This window comes from Muntiacus reevesi, chromosome 4 (genome assembly GCF_963930625.1).
Source record: "Muntiacus reevesi chromosome 4, mMunRee1.1, whole genome shotgun sequence".
Taxonomy (NCBI): Eukaryota; Metazoa; Chordata; class Mammalia; order Artiodactyla; family Cervidae; genus Muntiacus; species Muntiacus reevesi.
Window position 1 is genome coordinate 144,919,830 of NC_089252.1, and position 15,830 is coordinate 144,935,659.

A 15,830-nucleotide genomic window follows, 5' to 3' on the forward strand; every position below is an offset into this window, starting at 1 on the left:
TCATCGAAGATCTGGAGCTGAGGGTCTCCCCTCATCCTCTTCAAAAGGCTGCAGCGGCGTCAAACTCGCTTTCCCAGGTTGCAGCGGAATCGCCGCCTCCCGAGTCTGTTTGCCGGCGAATTTCGGCTCTGCGCAGGTAGCCGCCTCCAACTCCCGGCATGCCACTGGGCGTAGGGCTAGCACGTAGACTCCATTTCCCAGCCTGCCCCGGGGCTCGGTCCGGACGTGCCGGCGCCTATAAGAGCCAGAGCGCTGCGGCCGGAGCCTATTGTTAGCCGGAGCCGGGGCGGTTCTGGGCGGCTGCTGCCGGGGGGCGCCCGAGTTGTCGGAGCCGCCCGCCCTCTGCCGCCTGCCGGCCGACCTGCCCACCCACCATCCCTCCCCGCCCTGCCGCCCTGGGAACTCCCAGACCGTCTGTGCGGCCCCGAGACTCGCTCTCTCTTCCCTTCTTCCCATTTGGGCTAGGGCGGCGGCAGCGGGGGCGGCAGAGACCATCACGGGAGGAGGCAGCTGCGGCGGAGCCGGTAATGGGCCTAGGGGTGGGGGTCGGAGGGTGCTTCCTCGTCCTTTCTCGGGATCGGCCCCCGGGCGACTGTGGAGGAGTGGTCAACCCAGAGCCGCGCGGATGGAGGGGTCAGAAATGAGGGAGGCACGGACGGCAGCGGTCGGGGGGCGGGGAGCTAGAGCGCCGCCGGGAAGGGAAAGAGTCGGGAGAGGCGTGGGAGCGAGGGGCACGGAGGACGCGGGCCCGGACTGCGGGGGCAGCTTAAGGGAGCCCGACGGGAGGCTTAGAAGCCGGCAGGAATTCGGATTGAGGGTTAAGTTCGGAATGGAGTGGAGATGATGTAGGATGGAGGGAAGTGAAGGAAGGGGAGGGGAGGAATAGAAGAAAATGTGGGAGGAGTGGTTGGGAATTTGTGGGTAGCAGGCAGGAAAGGATGGGAAGCTGGGTAGGGGCTGCAGACGCTTGGAGTGAGCAGGAAGGTTAGCAGGAATCAGAGTGAAAAGGTGCCCCAGCGCTGAAGGGTTCAGCGGGGGTGTCCATGAAGGGGAACTGGTGACTTGACATGTCCTTTCAACCCAGGTTCCTGAGGTCTCCCATTTTTTCGTGGCGTTGTGTGGGAAAACGAAAGCATCAGTTGCCCTAGTTGCTAGTTGGATATTTTTTCACAGGCCCAAACACGCAGCCGACTGCCATCCATTTCTTTTAGTGCCACGGTCTTGATTCATCCTTTTAAAGGGAGCTAGAGTGGCAATGTGACACATACACCGTTCTTCAGTATGAAACGTTAGAAGTTATCCCCAAGAGACACAGTGTCCCCTTGGCTTGCAGTTTTCAGTTCAAGGTAAATCCACAGTTAATTCAGATTTTCCTTTTCTTTTACCGACTTTCCATTTTGCAAATGTCCAGAGCCAGGAGGATGTTGATGTGTGCCAGAGTTATAAATGACTGGATATCCTTGAGAATTCATGGGTCCTGCAGCGTCATATTCCAGTTCTCCCACAAAGATCTCTTGTCCTTCATAGGATGGGAGTTTAGACATGGAAAGCCAGATTCTAACCTTGTGTCAGTGAAGGGATGAAACCAGAGAGTGAGGGTTGTAGGGGGAGAGCTTCCTTGAAATACCTAGTTTAAACAAAATGTTTTCACTTGAGCACCTTGTTAGTTGATGATCCTGGTTATCACAAGGACACATGGAGCCACAAAATTCATAGTATTTGAGGAGCAGCTCACAATATTTTGTAAAAGGAGAAACAGGACTGGTCATCTTATTTAGGTTGATCCTAACTCTTAGCAGCAAGCTTTCCTTCCTCTAATCCAGCTACACATGGTAGCACTGACATCTTACTAGAGATTTTCGGCCCTTGACCTTTAGCAGAAGGTTGGGTTCCATCCAGTCCAGTAGAAATGGGATGTGAGAGGTACCTTGTCGTATTTTGGACTCGTTTAGGAGAGAGATTTCATTACCTAAACTCCGTCAATACATTCTGCATCCACAGAATTAGGGGAGGGGCAGTTCTTTTCTTGCTAGTCTCACATATGCTGGGTTTTTGGGTTTGATGGCGGTTATAGGAATTCTCACAGACCTGAAAGGCTTAAGCTTAGTACTAAAATACATATATGCTGTAAATCTGTTTTATTTGGTGCTAGCCTAATCTCTTCTATATACTATGGATCTGAATTATTTTGTATGCCTTTGGGAAATGTTCAACTAGCAGAAATACTTAAGAAAAGGCAGTAAGGCGTGCAGCTAGAAAGTGTCAGCTGACCTTCCATTTTAATGGCACAAAAGCTTTTATAGAAGTTTGCATTATTTTCTCCAAAAGCATTTATTCTTTGAGTTGGTCATTTTGACAGTTAACTGTCAGTTATGACCTGCATTTCCAGTCTCATCTTGATTATTTCTGTATGGGTTAAGTGCTTGGGAGTATAAGTGTTTTTCTTGAACATAGGCATTGATCCTCTGCCAAAGAATAAATAGTTGAGAGAGGTGGAGATGACTGATTTCTAACTGTGGTTGGAAAGGAAGTTGAATTGATAAATTGAAAAGTGGAACCCATTGTTGTTATTGCTATTTCAGAGAACGATTTCTTCAGGCCACAGTGGAAGTAGATGAGAGGTTTCTTGGTGCCCAGTGGACATCTTATATCTCACAAGTTCACTCCAGAGAGCTGGACAAGGAAAGCTGGGTTGATATTTTAAGTTATATTGGTTCTCAGAACAGAATTTTTGGATTTTTTTTTTTCTTTTTTGATAAGAATGGGTTAATGACAGAAAAAGTGATGCTAACCTCCTGGGTAGGGTGAAGAGAGCTCAGTCAGTATGCACATTACTTACATGTATAGCCATTCAGATGATTCTCAGACATTTTAAGGAAAATATTTTTCTCCCAGGTTTTGCATCTTTTTTTCTTCTTTCTTACTAGCCTCCTCCTATCTTTGCCCAGAAACCTCTTTTCCAGAAATGGGAGTGAGGAAGACATAGAAAAAGAACAGAGAAAGCAGCCAGCAATCCTGGCTGCCCAGAGTGCACAAAAAGTGGCCTAAAGAGAAAAGATACCCTGGGGGCGCCTTGGTTAAGACAGTGGAGGATTATATTAAAACACCATCTTCAACCAGACTCAATCACATGCAGGGCTTAAGGAGAAACATGTAGAAGAAACTCACACTACTGGCAGCAAAGGGACATCAGAACAGAGGTCAGGAGTGCACATTTGCTTCCCTGGCGGTCCAGTGGCTAAGACTCTGCCTTCCAACACAGGGGGCATTGGTTCAATCCCTGGTTGGGGATCTAAGATCCCGCATGCCACAGGATGCCGCCAAAAAAATAAAAATAAGTAAATAAGACTTGTTTAAAAACTTTATTTAAAAACAAATCTATTACTCAATGGACATGAGTTTGAGTAAACTCTGGGAGTTGGTGATAGACAGGGAGGCCTGGTGTGCTGCAGTCCATGGGGTCGCAAAGAGTCAGACACAGCTGAGTGATTGAACTGAACTGATGAGTACCTTCAGGCTTAGGAACAAGGTACTTTCCTAGTGGCGGTATTAACTGGTTCTCAGTTAAAACTGAAGATGGACTTCAGTCCTTTCTAAGAAGGATTTTGAGCTCAAGTCAGCTTTTTTATGTGGTCAATAAGATTTTTTGGTGGGGAGGAAATATTGTGTTCCGTGGTCAACATTTTTTTTTTTTTTATTCCTCCCCCATAAGTACTCCATAGCAAGGGTCTTACCTCCTCCATTAATAGAATGAAATGAGATTTGTTAATTAATAGGCATCTTTAAGCCCAGCTGAAATCTTAACCGTAAGTAAAAAAGTCCATGGCTCTCTCCTTTCTTAACCCACATCCTAAGAATGTGATCTTCTAAGATCAGTAACCTGAAGAACAAAATTGATGCTTTGGGCTCATTTTTAAATTTAATTACAATTTGTATCTAGTAGTTTATTTTTTTTTTTCTTTCTGGCCAGTTTATTTCAGGAATGTGCCGGTCTGAGACCTGTGAGGACAGGTTTTTTAGGTGCATCTTGTGACTTGAATTTTTATGCGATCTGGCTAGGTAAATTAAGAAATACCTAAAGTACTTATTAGGTCTGGTTGACTGTGGAGCTGAACCAAGAGCAGGCAAATTGCTTCCAAAACACAGTCTAGAAAATCAGCACTGTAGCAGGCACCTCTTGACACCACAGTATATTCTGGGGAGCTGCTCTGCAGTCATGCAGCCCTGGCTTTCTGGGCAGTGTTGTTATTCCTGCTGCATAATTAGCAACTAGTGAGATCATAGTCTGGGGAGATTCTGGCATTACTGAGGTAGAGCAGGGAGCTTTCGCATCATCACATGTGGCCCCGGCTCTGACAGCATTTCTGCTGAGCAGATTCATATCCTCGGGAACTCAAGTGCAAAGATGGAGGAGAAAGATTTGTCCCTGGGAAATAGCCTATCCCAGACTCCTTGGTTGTGTGGCAGCGCCTTGAAAACATTGCCTGCCGTAATAATGTAACCAGAGTAAATCGTCACTTCTTTGCTATTTGTCATGCCCTTGCCAGTTTCTTTATAGAGGGCAAGGATTGTAAAGGGAAGTCTTCCTTGCAGAGAGGATGATGGGAGGTCAACTGAGCCCAGTTTTATGGAGCAGTAGGCAGTTGGGAAAGAGTCTGGGTTTTGAAGCCAGTGCAGTTTCTAATCTTCAGTCCATTCCTTCCCCCATACCACCCCAACCCCCCTTCAGTCCCCCTTCAGTCCATTCTTTAGAATCTAATCTGTCCTTTTCAGGAGCCTGGTGAGACACTTTACATTTGTGAAGATCTGGGTAAAGCATTTCCCTGACACTCAGTGTACTTTGAAATTGAAAGCCTACAGCAGTATTTCCCAAAGTGTGTTCCGAATCCTTTGCCCTGTAGGATACTCTCGAAACAAAGGATTTACAGAAGCCCTGCGTTCTGTTTCCTCTTACCCTTCACCAGGTTCTTTAACATATTAAAAGTCTCTGAAAGATCTTCGTAAAAGCAGTTTTCTTAAGTATTTTGACACAGCAGTCTTATTTCCGTGTAAAAGCTATTAATATATTAATATCGTGTGTGTGTGTTGGTGGGGGGGGGGGTATGTTAGTGGCTCAGTCGTGATGGACTGTGGCCCACCAGGGACTTCTATGCCCATGGAATTCTCCCGGCAAGAGTACTGGAGTAGGTTGCCAATTCCCTTCTCCAGGCGATCTTTCCGACCCAGGGACTGAACCTGGGCATTACAAGCGAATTCTTTACCTCCTGAAATTCTTCACTTGGGGGCACCAGGGAAGCACCCCCCCCCCCCCCCACACACACACACGCCGTCTCCAATTTTCAGATACTATAAAAATTCAGTTGTTGTTGAGGAAACTGAGGGACATTGACAGGCCAACCCCCCACCCCCCACACACACCCGAGGCCTCTATTAATAATATCTGTGGAGCTAGTTTATTTAGTGGATACACTTTGGGAAATGCCAGAAAATTTTCCAGAAAAATAATTGGATCTAGTATGGGTTGAGGCATAGCCTAATTCTGCCTTTGATCCTCAGTCCCTCCTGCGGGCCCCATGGAGAGCTCTCCTGGGCGAGCAGAAGAGCAGGGCTGTTATCCCAGGCTAATGAAGCCTTGAGCCCAGCTGGCTTGGAACCAAAGGCCTTCACTCCACTGGGAAAGGTGCTGCTGTTACTCATCTCATTATTCTAAGAGTGACTGAGGTTGGAGGGGCTAGGGAGCAGCAGAAGTAGGAGGCTGCTGACTGGAATAAGATATGACCTCGTCTCAAGAGAGCAGAAGTCCATGCTAGTGACTCAGGGGCCTGCTTTCTGCACTTGGAGAGCCGTGTGTATAGGCTTGGGAGCGGTCTGTCTCAGGACGGGAGTGCTGATTCCTCTTCTCCCCTGGGCAGAATCCTAATGCACCTGGCTACCTGCTGGTGAGCAGGGGCTTTGGGGCCGACGTGGTGGGCTCCCTCAAGGAAACCCCTTTGAAACCAATGGATGCATTCACGGGCTCGGGTCTCAAGAGGAAGTTTGATGATGTGGATGTGGGCTCATCAGTTTCCAACTCCGATGATGAGATCTCCAGCAGTGACAGCGCTGACAGCTGCGACAGCCTCAATCCTCCTACAACTGCCAGCTTCACACGTGAGTGAGCCACTCCTTCCCAGCCCGCACCCAAGTCCCTCAAGCATTGGAGCCCTTTGCAGCTCTCCCGACAGCTTCTGTCCAGCTTGGGGATTTGTCCTTAGTCGTAATCTCTCCCACTCTTAGCTCAATCGTGCTCTTTGGAGGACTTCATTGCTCTAATATCATAGACTTAAGTGGGATTTATTCTAGCTGATTTTACTTGGGCTGTGGTTTTTGGGTCCCCAAAATGGGTCGAATTAAACTGAAGAAGGAGTCGTCCAGGAGTTTACCCTTTCCCACCAGAATCCCATATAGTTCCACAAAACTGTAGCTCTAATAAGAAGTAAATGCTTACTGCCTGGACAACTGGGGCATCTCAACAATTCTTAATTCTTAGAGCTCAGTTTCTTGGAAGGAACTTCTGATTACATAAATCAGGGGTTACCTCTCTGCTAAATCTGGCCCACTGGTCATTTTTGTAAATAAAGTTTTATTGGAACACAGCCACAAGACCCAGTGTCTACAGAGGCTTTCATGCTACAAGAGCAGAGTTAAGTAGTTGCAGCAGAGACCTTGTGGCCTGCAAAACCTAAGATATTTACTATCTGGGCCTTTACAGAAGAAGCTTGCCATCTACTGCCATGGATCAGCACTGACCAGGGAGACGTCCCTGCTGATCTAGTGGTTAGCATTTGGCACTTTGACTGCTGTGACCCAGACTCAATTCCTGGTCAGGAAACTGACCTACAACCCGTGTAGGCCAAACACACTACACAACCTGTGTGGTATGACCAAAACAAAAAAATGCAGTCCAAAAGAATTTTGTTACGATAGAGTGTTCTGTATCTGTATTGTCCAATATGGTAGGCATTAGCCATATGTGGCTATTGAGTGCTTAAAGTGTGATTAGTGTAACTGAGGACCTGAATTAAGTTTTTATTTCATTTTAATTAAGTTGCCACATGTGGCTAGCAGCTGCTGTATTGGACAGTGAAGTTGTGTAGATTGTTAAGTCCCAAAAAGATTACCTACAGTTCTCTTCCTAACTGATCTCTAAAAATAGATTTTGTGGTCATCTATTTGGCAGAAGTCAGTCAGGAGGCAGTGGTATGGACCTGGTGATGGGCAAGGTCCTTTCCAACTGTGCATTTAAGGTTTGAAGATTTGGAAGGTCTCAAGGTACAAGGAGCACCTCTGGAGAAGAGTTGAGAGCCTAGATGGATGAGGAAGAATGAGGTCCTCCAGCAGGCCCTCTCTGGGTTAATTAAACTTTCTGTGCTCCCTTCTCAGCCACATCCATCCTGAAGCGGCAGAAGCAGCTGCGGAGGAAAAATGTGCGATTTGACCAGGTGACTGTGTACTACTTTGCTCGACGCCAGGGTTTTACCAGCGTGCCCAGCCAGGGCGGCAGCTCTCTGGGCATGGCCCAGCGCCATAACTCTGTACGCAGCTACACACTCTGTGAGTTTGCTCAGGAGCAGGAGGTGAACCATCGGGAGATTCTTCGTGAACACCTGAAGGAGGAGAAACTCCACGCCAAGAAGATGAAGGTGCCTAAGGGGTCTGGGGTCTGGTACTTTCCCTGTGCCAAGAAAAAGCAGAAACCCATCTAGGTCTATTGTGTTTTTCTTGTTGGTTTGGTTTGGTTTCAGACTGTTGCCTTTGGTATATAGAGATTACACGTCTTTCTAATGAAGAATCTCAGATTTGGAATCAAATCTCAGTTTGAGACACTATACTTGTCTTTGGTGGGGAGTCTAGCAGAGACTCCCTAGACTTCCCTACCCTTCCCCCATCTATCAGTGTTTAAAGTTTGAATGACTACATGAAGACATTCAGGTCTGCCACCCCTGGACCCTTAGGAAGCACAGTGGTTCCATTTCTCATCAAATGATTGTCCATTGGCTTGATGCACAGAACAGATGTTGGATCTTTTGGATCCTTTGAAAGGATGCTGCCAATTCTGGGCTTCCCGTTGCTTCTAGATGATAGGTTTTTAGGTATAAAAAATAGCGTTACCAAATAGTTACTTTGATTTGTATAGTACTGGCCTGCAGTCTATGCTGCTCTTCAAGTTTAGGAGAGCAGGGCTGGAAGACCCACCTCAGATTTCTCTGTAGTAGCTCCACATTTGCTCTTTGTGCCACCTGGCACTCCACAGCTGTGGTTTCCACCAGTCTGCAAAATATTGCCCCCAGAGTTCCTAGTTCCGAGCTTGGAGAACACTGCTTCAGGCCTGGCCAAGTTTCTTGTGGGCTCAGAGTATTCAGACCCATGTTAAAACAGGTGGCTGCATTATTTCCAGGGTCGTGGGTGAAATCCTGATGAGATACACAATGCAGGAAGGTTGGAGAACCAGGGACAGAGGTTGTGTATGAGCTAGATCTCAGCGCTCTGTCCCTTTGAGAGCTCTGTGTCTGCTGCCCACAGTCCACGCCTCAAACCTTACACCTGTTTTTCTAACTACAGTGACATTCAGGCTTCTCTGTCTTCTGTCTGAGGAATTCCATCACTGACCTATCACCTTCCTGCTGCTATAGCAACAGCTGAGCAAATAAACTTGTCATCATTTGCCATGAAGGCTTTATACCCTTTCCTTCTATGTCAGGAGGACACCCTTACTTTGGACCAGTTTACTCTTTTCTTAGAAATCTTTCCTATCTTTAGCACTTTATAGAAGAGACAGTTGTTCTCAAAAATAATACATTTTGCATCTCCCATATGCCATCTAATATTTGTTTTCCCTTTGGACTTCCATCAAGGAAAAAAAAACACTGGTGCTTTGCATCAGTATTAGTACCTATAATTTTTCTAACATTTTTATTACTTTCTTTGGCCTTTTATCCATATGGAATTCATTATTAACAAATAGTAAGAATTGGGAATCTAACCTTTTTTTCCCCCCAAAAGAATAGACAGTTGTCCCAATACCATTTAATGACTAGAATCTTTCTCACTCATTTGAAGTGTTCTTTTATTAGGCTATATTAAATTCTATCTCTGTACATGGTTCCTTTCTATTGCATTTCTCATCTCTTTTTTTGATGGGATATCAAGGAGGGGAGGGAGGTGCTTCGGAGGAGGCCAGCCGTGGTGAAATGGGCAGGAGCAATGCTCAGGTCTGCAGGAAGGCCCCTTGTAGTTGGCCTGCCTGCAACAGAAAAAAATGCGGGGTTCCCCAGAAGCACCACTCTTTTTTTTTCTCTCATTCCTCTTCTCACCTCCCCACAAACAAACAGAACAGGTTTGTAGCTTATTAGCCGGGTCTGTTGCATCACATCTCTCCCAGGAGTTATTCCTTTACCAGCATTCTTCTGACTGGCTGATGAAATGAGTCAAACCCACCAGTAGCTTGGCTTTCATCCTGCCAGTAGCTTCCAGAGCCCTGGGGATCGTGAGGCCTCATTTTCTCTACCTGAACTCTCGAGTGGGTTTTCAGAGCTCATTCAGCCACAAACTGTCTTCAGCCTGTCCTTCCTCTGAGATCGCCCTTCCCGCCTCTTTGTCCTTCTTAGCCAGAGAACCCAGATTCCTGCCTGCAGAGAGTACACGCAGTATTATATTTCCCACCCTACCTCACATGCAGCTTTCCTTTGAAACCAAATAAAAAGGATTAGAAGGGAGAAAGAGGGAATCCCCTGGTGGTCCACTGGTTAGGGCCTCAGCGCTTTCACTGCTGAGGGCCCAGGTTCAATCCCTGGCTCAGGAACTAAAATTCCTAAAGCCATACAGCATGGCCAAAAAAAAAAGGAGAAAGAATATATTTCTTTCAGGCCATGGGAAGTGAGGGCTTTCTTGATAGCCATTGATAACTTGCTCACTTTTTTCTCCTCCCCATAAAATGAGGCTCTTCTGTGTATGCTCAGATGATTACTCAGACTGAGGATTCAGGTTCATTGACAAAGACATGATAGGTAGCCTTGTACTACACTTTAATGTACTCTTCTTTGCAGAATTGTGGTTTTGGGTCCTTCGGAGTGCAAATTAGCAGGTGTTTTGCAAGGCTGTTTACATCCAAGGAATATCCATCCATTGAAGTGCCTTCTCTTCATCCATGTATTAGATGGCAGGTTAGCTGAAGCTAAGGGGCACAAGGCTGGAAATGGAGGGTATAACTGGGGGGGGGGATTATCTTTGGGGAGGAAGGTGAGACAGATTTGGAGAAACTTTGAGCCAGAAAGGTGATGTCCCTTGTTTGATGGGCTGGCGTTGGTGCTACATAGGCTTCCTGTCCTTCTGCTCTAGATTGGTTCTTTCGACTGACTCTATCCAGTATGGTAGGCACTTGCCATACTAGTGGCTATTTATACTTAATTAAAACGAGCTAAAGGTTAAAGTTCAGTTTGTCGGTTGCACTAGCCCGTTTAGCGTGCTCAGGAGCCACGTGTGCGCCGGGCCAGGCCGCGTGGGCGCCTGCGTCGGGGCAGCAGGTTCACTTGGCCTGACCTGCTGTAGCTGTGCCAGTGAGGAGGCCCCTGCTGATACCGCTCGGCACCTGACCTTCCTTCTGTCTCTTGGCAGCTGACCAAGAACGGGACGGTGGAGTCGGTGGAGGCCGACGGCCTGACGCTGGATGATGTTTCAGATGAAGATATTGACGTGGAAAATGTGGAGGTGGATGATTACTTCTTCCTGCAGCCTCTGCCCACCAAGCGGCGACGCGCCCTGTTGCGGGCTTCTGGGGTCCACCGCATCGATGCTGAAGAGAAGCAAGAACTTCGAGCCATCCGCCTGTCACGGGAAGAGTGTGGCTGTGACTGTCGACTGTACTGTGACCCAGAAGCATGTGCCTGCAGCCAGGCTGGGATTAAATGCCAGGTCAGTCCTCCCTGACCTGAGGTGGCATAGTGACCATAGTGTGGTCACCTGCCCACAGGTGCCCTGTGACCCCTGGCACCCTAGAGTCAGGGGTGTTATCTGGTGTGGGTGCCAGTGAATGTGGGGGGTCCCTGTGCAGGGGGAGCACTCCCCGTTCTACAGCCCTCCTCCACCAACAAAGAAAACAAGTATGGCAGGATTCTTAGGCTGTGGAGATAGGGATGATTTATTTTTTCTCTGTGTCTCTAACCTCAGAGATGATAAGGAGTTGTCAGCACCTGGAGGAACGGGGTTAGTAAGTTTCACATTTAGTAGCTGTCCTTAAATATTGACTGATTCCTTGAGGTAAACAGAAGCAAAGAACTGAGGTAGGCTTTAGATTTTATCCTACAGACACTTCCTCATAGTACCTCTAGTCCAGTTTTGTAAAAATCAGAATAGTCCTCAGAATCTGTAACTCAGGATCAGATTTGGGCTGAAATCCACAGCATCCTGAAAGATAGAAAGTATCATTTCCCAGAGAGCCTCTGACAGACAGTTTGGAAGACAAATCTCAACTGGAAAATAGCAAAGAATATTTATCTGGAACCTGTATACTGAGGCTATCAGTCCTGAGTCCTTGGGGTAGAATTTATCCTAACCTTTTCTTATTTTCAGGTTGGTATCAGATAACTATAACAGCTCTGACCAGATAATGCTTTTTAGACTAAGTGCCATGACGAATTGGTCTGTTACACACAGAGCTGAGGATAGTTCTAAGAAATTGACTGTTTCCCAAACCTGGGATGGAGAGTTCTAGAAGTTGATATCATAGGAAGATACTGTATTTGTACATACTTACTGTCTGTTCACATTTTTAATTTTATTTTTGGTATGTGTGGGGTTTTTCCATCTGGAGAATTCAAAGAGGAGATGAGGAGGTAGAAAGCATATCTTTTCCAAAAAAAAAAAGAAAGCATATCTTTTCCAGATATCCCTGGTGTGTAAGTTAATTGTCTTGATGACTGCTTGCAAACCAAGCTGGCCAACCATCAGGGGAAAATGAAGCAAGGAGGGAAAACTGGTCATTATTTTATTTGAACCATCACTCTAGCATCTTAGCAAACAGAGGCACTTTTGCCTAGTTTCCCAAGAACGTATTGCCTTGGACTGGCTAGGTCTTCTATGTCCTTTCGGATCCCTGTCGTCAAAGAACAGCCTTGGGCCCTGGACTTTTGCTTTCTTAATAAAGTAGGTAAGTTATGGAAGAGTCTCGGGTCCCTGCATTTCGTTTCTCTTGAGAGTTGTCAGCTTTCAGAGAGTTCTCTCTGGACGTCTAACTGGAAGGGCTCTTTGACATGATCTTTGTCTCTTTTTTGTTCAGAAGAAACAAAGCCCTAGGAGAGAGATGACTATTCTTGAGGTCACACTTACTAATCAGTGGCTGGGCTGGAATTAAAAGGCAGGTGGTGTGGTAGCTCACGGAACAGGTTTTTTTTTTTTTTTTTAGTGTTTTTAAAGTTTTTATTTTCTATTGGGGTATAGCCAGTTAGCAATGTTGTGATAGTTTCAGGTTAACAGCCAAGAAACTCAGGCATACATATACATGTATCCATTGTATACATGTATTCATTCTCCCCCCAAGAGGTTATGTTTTGAGTCCGCTGTTTCTCTTCTAAGAAGACCTCAAACTTCAAATCGCTGTGTCCACCAGCTAACGTCTCCTATCTTATCTGGCCTCAACCACCTTGTCTTCTCCTCAGGTGGATCGCATGTCCTTTCCGTGTGGCTGCTCCCGGGATGGCTGTGGCAACATGGCTGGGCGCATTGAGTTCAATCCAATCCGGGTCCGGACTCATTACCTCCACACCATCATGAAGCTGGAGCTGGAGAGCAAGCGGCAGGTGAGCCGCCCGCCGGCCCCGGACGAGGAGCCCTCGCCCACCACCAGCTGCAGCCTGGCAGCAGCGCAGGGTGCGGAGACACAGGACTTCCAGGAGTTCATTGCTGAGAACGAGACGGCGGTGATGCACCTGCAGAGCGCGGAGGAGCTGGAGCGGCTCAAGGCGGAGGAGGACTCCAGCGGCTCCGGCGCCAGCCTTGACTCGGGCATCGAGAGCCTGGGCGTGTGCATCCTGGAGGAGCCCCTGGCTGTCCCGGAGGAGCTGTGCCCGGGCCTCACTGCCCCCATCCTCATCCAGGCTCAGCTGCCCCCGGGCTCCTCCGTGCTGTGTTTTGCCGAGAACTCGGACCACCCGACCGCCTCGGCCGTGAACAACGCATCCTACTTGAACAGTGGGCCCCTGGTCTACTACCAGGTGGAGCAGAGGCCAGTTCTGGGGGTGAAAGGAGAGCCTGGGACGGAAGGAGTTGCACCCTCCTTCCCCAAGGAGAAGGATCTGAATGTCTTCTCTCTCCCTGTTACCTCACTGGTGGCTTGTGGCCCCACAGACCCAGCTGCCCTCTGTAAATCAGAGGTGGGGAAAACATCCACTTTAGAAGCACGAGTGCCCGAAGGTTGTAACCCTGAGGAGCCCGAGCGCGAAGACTTTCGCCCCTCCTGGTCCCCCTCAAACCTCCCCACGTGCACGGACAGCGAAGAGGGCTGTGCAGTGGAGAAGACGGCGCCGCAGAGTGAGGACAGGCCCCCGGAGGAGCCTGCCCTGGAGCCCCCTCTGGCAGTGTGACGCAGGGACGGAGACTGCCTCGTACCCGTTCTCTATTTATTCCCTTATTTTATCTAACACCATTTCAAAAACAAAACTGTAGAAGCAGCTGCTGCTCATATGTTATTTTATTGGGGTCTTTGGGGAAAGGGTGGGAAAGGATTGTTTGTACAAGTATTTTTTAAAGGGCCAACAGAACTAAGGAGACCAGCCCCAGCTCGATCAGGGGACAGAGTCTTGGGGCAGAGGAGGCTGCATCCTGAGCTTTCTGGGCCTTCGGAACAATGAACTAGGATCTCACAGGAGGAGCTGGGTAATTCAAGCAGCTGTTCACATAGGGACCAGAACACGACAATTTGAACAGCATGACAAAGCCCCTTCCTCTCTCCTGAGCTCCAGGCAGGGTTAAGCTCATCTTCCTTAGCAGTTATTGATACCCCACTTTGGTGTATTGTAGTAATACACTTGGAGTCGTCAGCTGGTTGAGTCTAGAGTGGAGGGGGTGAAAGTGTCTCTGCTTCTGTACAAAACCTCTAAGATCTATAAAAATTGAACCTGCCTTCCCTGACTCCCTTATTTGGTAAATAAGTTAATATTTGACATTTTTGTTCTCTGACCTGTTCCCCACACTGGGGATTCCTGGTCTTAACTTGAAGTGTTTCTTTCACACGTTTTTAGGTACTAGAGTTAAACTTGTCTTTCCCCCGCCCCCGCTTTGTCTTTTTTCCTTTGAAGGGAAAGAGCTAGATTGGCTGGGGATGTGGCATCAAGAGCCAATCTTCCCTATGTGTCTAACCGCAGCTCCATCAGGCAGCTTTAATCTGGGGCTCACACATCCCGTGGGAGACCTATGTGGAGCATTAACCTATGTCCAAAGGAGACAGCAGGAAGAGGCTGCTGTCTGGAAAGATGACTTTCTTTGTGCCATGCTTGCTTTTTCACCTAGCCCTGTTCCCCACCCCTTCCCCCCCAAAAAATTAAGCTTTAAAGGAATGTAGGATGTGGCAAGTTCACCAACTAGTGTTTTTGTGTTACCTTTTTGTTTTTTCCCTTTTTTTGGTCTACCTTCCTGGTCCCTCTTGGATATACAGGGTTAGAGTTCTTATTACTATATTTGAATACTGTTCCCCAGAATTGCAAATGCTTATTGGCTCCCTCCATCTTGATATATAAAGATTGGAAGTCAAACCAGTTCATGAATGCTTCCTGCAGCTCCCAGGTTCTAAGAAGTCAAGTTCTAACTGTAACCTTTGAGGTCTATAGAGTGGAACTCAGATTCGGTTTGTACCTTTATTAGGGGGGACATGGTTTCTGTTCTCTTATGTCCAGCTTATGTTCCAGGATGTGCTCCACTGAACACTGAATTCCTTTCACTAGCAAAGTTATCACTGCCTCTGTTTTAATTCATTCTTTTTTTTTACGGCTCTTTGCCTTGTGTTTGAAAAGGGAGGCAGTAGGGAGCAAAACACTCTAGCATCCTTCACACCATGCTTCATTACTGATATGGTTTATTAACCAGGAAAAAACAAAGTACAAACCTTTTTTTTTTTTTTTGGTGAAGAAGGTAACTGTACTTAAAGCCTTTTCTTGTGGGATCTTAAGGCCCCAGTGTCTGAAAGCAACCTCTATGTATATCACAGTAGTATTTCACCTGTCAAACCTAAACTGAGCCTGAAAGGCCTTATATTCAACATGGATACATCCTTTTAACTTATCCTGCCTCTCCTGTTCATTCCTGTTTTTGCTGGTTCTACATTTGGAGGTGAATTAATAAGCCATAGACCCTTATCTCTCTCCTCCTCTAGGCTCACAATGGAGTCGAGAGTCCTAAGCACCTGTGAAATAGGTGCTACCCTCAACTAAGCTACACTCCACCACCTTAGACTGGTCCCCTCAGAGACAAGACTGAAGTTTAGCTGGGAATTTGACTCTGGAGATGAATCTTTCTAGAAGTTTGTATTGGAAGGGGAGGGTGAGTGCTGTATCTTCCCTCTCAGAAGGGCTCCAGCCTAAGCTAGGAAGTGGATTCACCTGTTTAATAAGACATTTGGGATCAGACCAAGAATCTCAAACTAATTAAACTCATTGCCAACCCCCAAGATAATAAATCCCTCCCTTCATTAACTACGGTTCTGACTCACCTGTCCCAACCTTTTAAATGCTAAATATTAACATTAACAATCTTGTCAAGCAAAGGGCCTTTTCTACAACCTAGTCCATCTCGTTTCTGGTGCT

The 15,830-nt window shown here is 47.1% G+C and overlaps 1 protein-coding gene across 4 annotated transcripts; it reads left to right on the forward strand.

Annotated features, from left to right (window-relative positions):
• The first annotated feature begins 288 nt into the window (after positions 1–288).
• On the forward strand, positions 289–15,050 carry CSRNP2 (cysteine and serine rich nuclear protein 2). 4 transcript variants are annotated; one of them, XM_065934398.1, is made up of 7 exons: positions 289–524; positions 1,174–1,346; positions 2,949–3,200; positions 5,913–6,150; positions 7,423–7,682; positions 10,654–10,950; positions 12,693–15,050. In XM_065934398.1, the coding sequence occupies exons 4-7, from the start codon at positions 6,000–6,002 to the stop codon at positions 13,614–13,616; spliced, it is 1,632 nt and encodes a 543-aa protein (XP_065790470.1). In that variant the 5' UTR covers positions 289–524; positions 1,174–1,346; positions 2,949–3,200; positions 5,913–5,999; the 3' UTR covers positions 13,617–15,050. The 4 variants fall into 4 exon arrangements, with proteins under 4 accessions (XP_065790470.1, XP_065790471.1, XP_065790472.1 ...); XM_065934399.1 differs by lacking the exon at positions 2,949–3,200; XM_065934400.1 differs by lacking the exon at positions 1,174–1,346.
• Positions 15,051–15,830: the final 780 nt, after the last annotated feature.

Coding starts and splice junctions, on each gene's coding strand:
- CSRNP2 (XM_065934398.1), top strand. CDS start 6,000: ATGGATGCATTCACGGGCTCGGGTCTCAAGAGGAAGTTTGATGATGTG. Junction 6,151..7,422: donor TACAACTGCCAGCTTCACAC/GTGAGTGAGCCA, acceptor CTCCCTTCTCAG/CCACATCCATCCTGAAGCGG. Junction 7,683..10,653: donor TCCACGCCAAGAAGATGAAG/GTGCCTAAGGGG, acceptor GTCTCTTGGCAG/CTGACCAAGAACGGGACGGT.